This window comes from Ornithodoros turicata, chromosome 1 (genome assembly GCF_037126465.1).
Source record: "Ornithodoros turicata isolate Travis chromosome 1, ASM3712646v1, whole genome shotgun sequence".
In the NCBI taxonomy this organism is placed as follows: Eukaryota; Metazoa; Arthropoda; class Arachnida; order Ixodida; family Argasidae; genus Ornithodoros; species Ornithodoros turicata.
The window spans coordinates 227,800,365-227,803,162 of record NC_088201.1 but is presented as its reverse complement, the minus strand read 5'-3'; the positions used below and the strand labels follow the sequence as shown (position 1 = coordinate 227,803,162).

Here is a 2,798-nt window from a genome sequence, read left to right as displayed (position 1 = left end):
AAGAGGGACAGAATGACTGATGTGTTCTCCTCTGATTTTGCGAAGTCTGTCCCATACCACTTTGGATGGGGTGTTACAAGACAGAGACGATACAAAGGCGTGCCAAGAGGACCGCTTAGCTTGTTTGCGTGTCCACCTGGCCTTTGCTCTTGCCTTTTTAAAAAGTAGAAGATTTTGTGATGTGGGGTACCTCCGAAATGTGCCCCATGCCCGATTTTGAAGTTTGCGAGTTTCCTCGCATTCACTGTTCCACCAAGGTTTAGGTCGCTTTGGGAGACGACCAGAAGCCTGGGGAATGAATTGTGTTGCTGCAGCGAGGATGATGTTACTAATAAGATTGCTAGCTTCCTCGATCGTCACCGTATCAATAGGAATCACAGAGAGATCACATTTTTCAGAAAACTGATTCCAGTCGGCTATTTCAAATTTCCACCTGGGAGGGCGTGTCGTCAGAGTGTCGACTAGAGTAAGGTATTTTAACACCACTGGGAAGTGGTCACTTCCAAGTGGGTTTTGTTTTACAGTCCATTCTATCTCCTGAAACAAGGATGGACTGCAAAAAGACAGGTCTAAGGCTGAGAGAGTCTGACTTGAAGAATGTATGTATGTAGGTGCCCCTGTGTTTAAAAGACAGATGGATGTTGATAATAAAAATTTCTCTAACATTTTACCTCGAGTGTCAGTTCTTGTACTGCACCAAAGTGGATTATGAGCATTAAAGTCACCTAAAACTATAAAATGACTTGGAAGTTGGCTGCATAAATCTTCTAATTCTTTTTGTGTAATAGTGTCTGATGGCGGCAAGTATACCGAGCAGATGGTGACGATCCTGTATAAACACACCTGCACAGCTACAGCTTCCAAGTTTGTAACTAGGTGAATTGCTTTTGTTGGGAGAGATCGTCGTGTGATGATCGCTACACCACCAGATGCTCGGGTGGCGTCACTTCGATCTCTTCGAAATATGTTGTGTCTACCCAGTGGATTTTGTGTTTGGTTGTTCAAATATGTTTCCTGAAGACAAAAACATGTAGCATTATACGTCTCGAAGAGATCGTTTACATCATCTAAGTTAGAAAGGAACCCACGACAATTCCATTGGAGGATCGTGTGCTGCATAATAGTTGCAGTACTAAGAAGTAGTAGTAAGTGTGTCAGAAACTTTTGCCGACTTTGAAAAGCTTTCATTACCTATTTTTTGTTGGAGGTGTGACCCGCGGCCTTGTGGGTTTCTTCCGCGCAGCCGCAAGCTCCTTGTCAGATATGTCAGGGAGTGACCCACTCCCCGACAGACTAGCTCTATTCTTTTGGAGGACTTGGGAGCTCGTGCTCGCGAAGGAGCGCTCAGAGCTCGTCTCGTCCTCGCAGTCGATGGATGTGGTCTCCGTGGACTGTGAGGACAGAAGTGGCGTCGGTGTTAGGGACGCCACTGGAGTTTCGGGGACTGGAGGTCGACGTGCACCTCCCTGGACTTCTTTTGTGGTTGTCTCTATCAGCAGTGATTGCTCGGTCTGTGTGAACTGTGTTACTAGTTTTACTTTCTGTTTTACGGCTGTGGCAAAGGATTTTTCGAAAAAGATGGGAGCTACTTTTTTTCTGGCTTCTGGGTAACTGATGTTCTGTGTAATCTTAACGTGCAGGACTTCTTTTTCATATTTCCACTTTGTACATGACCTCGAGTAGGATGGGTGGTTGGAAGAACAATTGACACAGCAGTCTGGCCCTTTGCATTCTTTGGTCTCATGGTCACTCTTTCCACACCGTGCACAACAAGCAGAGCCGCGGCACCCGTCTGCAGCATGGCCAAACCTGTTGCACCGAAAACAGCGCAACGGGTTCGGAATGTAAGGTCGGACATCTACTGACAGGTAGCCTACTTTTAGTTTTGTTGGAAGTGTGGGCCTGTCAAAAGTCAGTACTATGTTTCGTGTGGTGATGTACTCCCCATTTTTACGGATTTTGATTTTGCGTACATCAACGACATCCTGGTCCCTGAGCTCCATCAAGATTTCTTCAGGTGGCACGTCAACCAGCTCAAAGACTGAGATGACACCCCTGCAAGTGTTTAGTGTTTTATGCATCGAAGCTGCAATCTTTACTCCCATCATTTCATGAGCATTTAATATGCGGTTGCAGTCTTTCTCATTCGTGCATTTTATGAGCAAGTCACCAGATCTGATACGTTTTATTTCAGTGATATTTTTAGACAGGGACGCCACTGCTTTTTCAATAAAAAATGGTGACATCTTTCCTAGTGGTACGTTTTTCTCTTTTTCAGGGTCTGCACTAGACAGTACTATATACTTGGCAATGAACTGTTTATATGAACTTTGTGTAACTTCGGTTCGTGGTCGCTTTGCGGCCACGATCTCAAGAGGAGAAGAAAATTTACCCATACAGGTTTGTTGAAACGAGTATTCCAAAGAGTCGCCCTTACTTCATACTCATACATACGGGAAGGTCCCGGAGTTTCTTCAACCCATCGGCCGGAGCTTGACCAAGAGCCCGACCGCCACCGTTCAAGGCTTCTACCCTTCGCCTTTCATCCCCTCGGCACGGTACGGATAACACCTTGGGACTGGGGGCTAGGGTCCGTGGTGGCGCCACTCACCAAACACCAGCCGAAGCCGGTGCCCCCTGCGGGCGTAAGCTTGATTAAGCAGGTTAGAGGTAACGTCCTCTTGAGCTTAAGAAGCGCACAATACTCCGCCAACACAAAGATATATTACCTCTTTTTGCAGCGTCACTAGTTCGTTTTTTTTTATTCATTATTTATCTGTTCCGATTCTTTGCTGGTG

At 46.0% G+C, this 2,798-nt stretch overlaps 1 protein-coding gene across 1 annotated transcript; it reads right to left on the bottom strand.

Moving 5' to 3' along the window:
* Nucleotides 1-1,187: 1,187 nt before the first annotated feature.
* Nucleotides 1,188-2,105, bottom strand: LOC135395683 (uncharacterized). The gene has a single exon (XM_064626781.1). The coding sequence runs from the start codon at nucleotides 2,103-2,105 to the stop codon at nucleotides 1,188-1,190; it is 918 nt and encodes a 305-aa protein (XP_064482851.1).
* Between the last annotated feature and the right edge of the window lie 693 nt (nucleotides 2,106-2,798).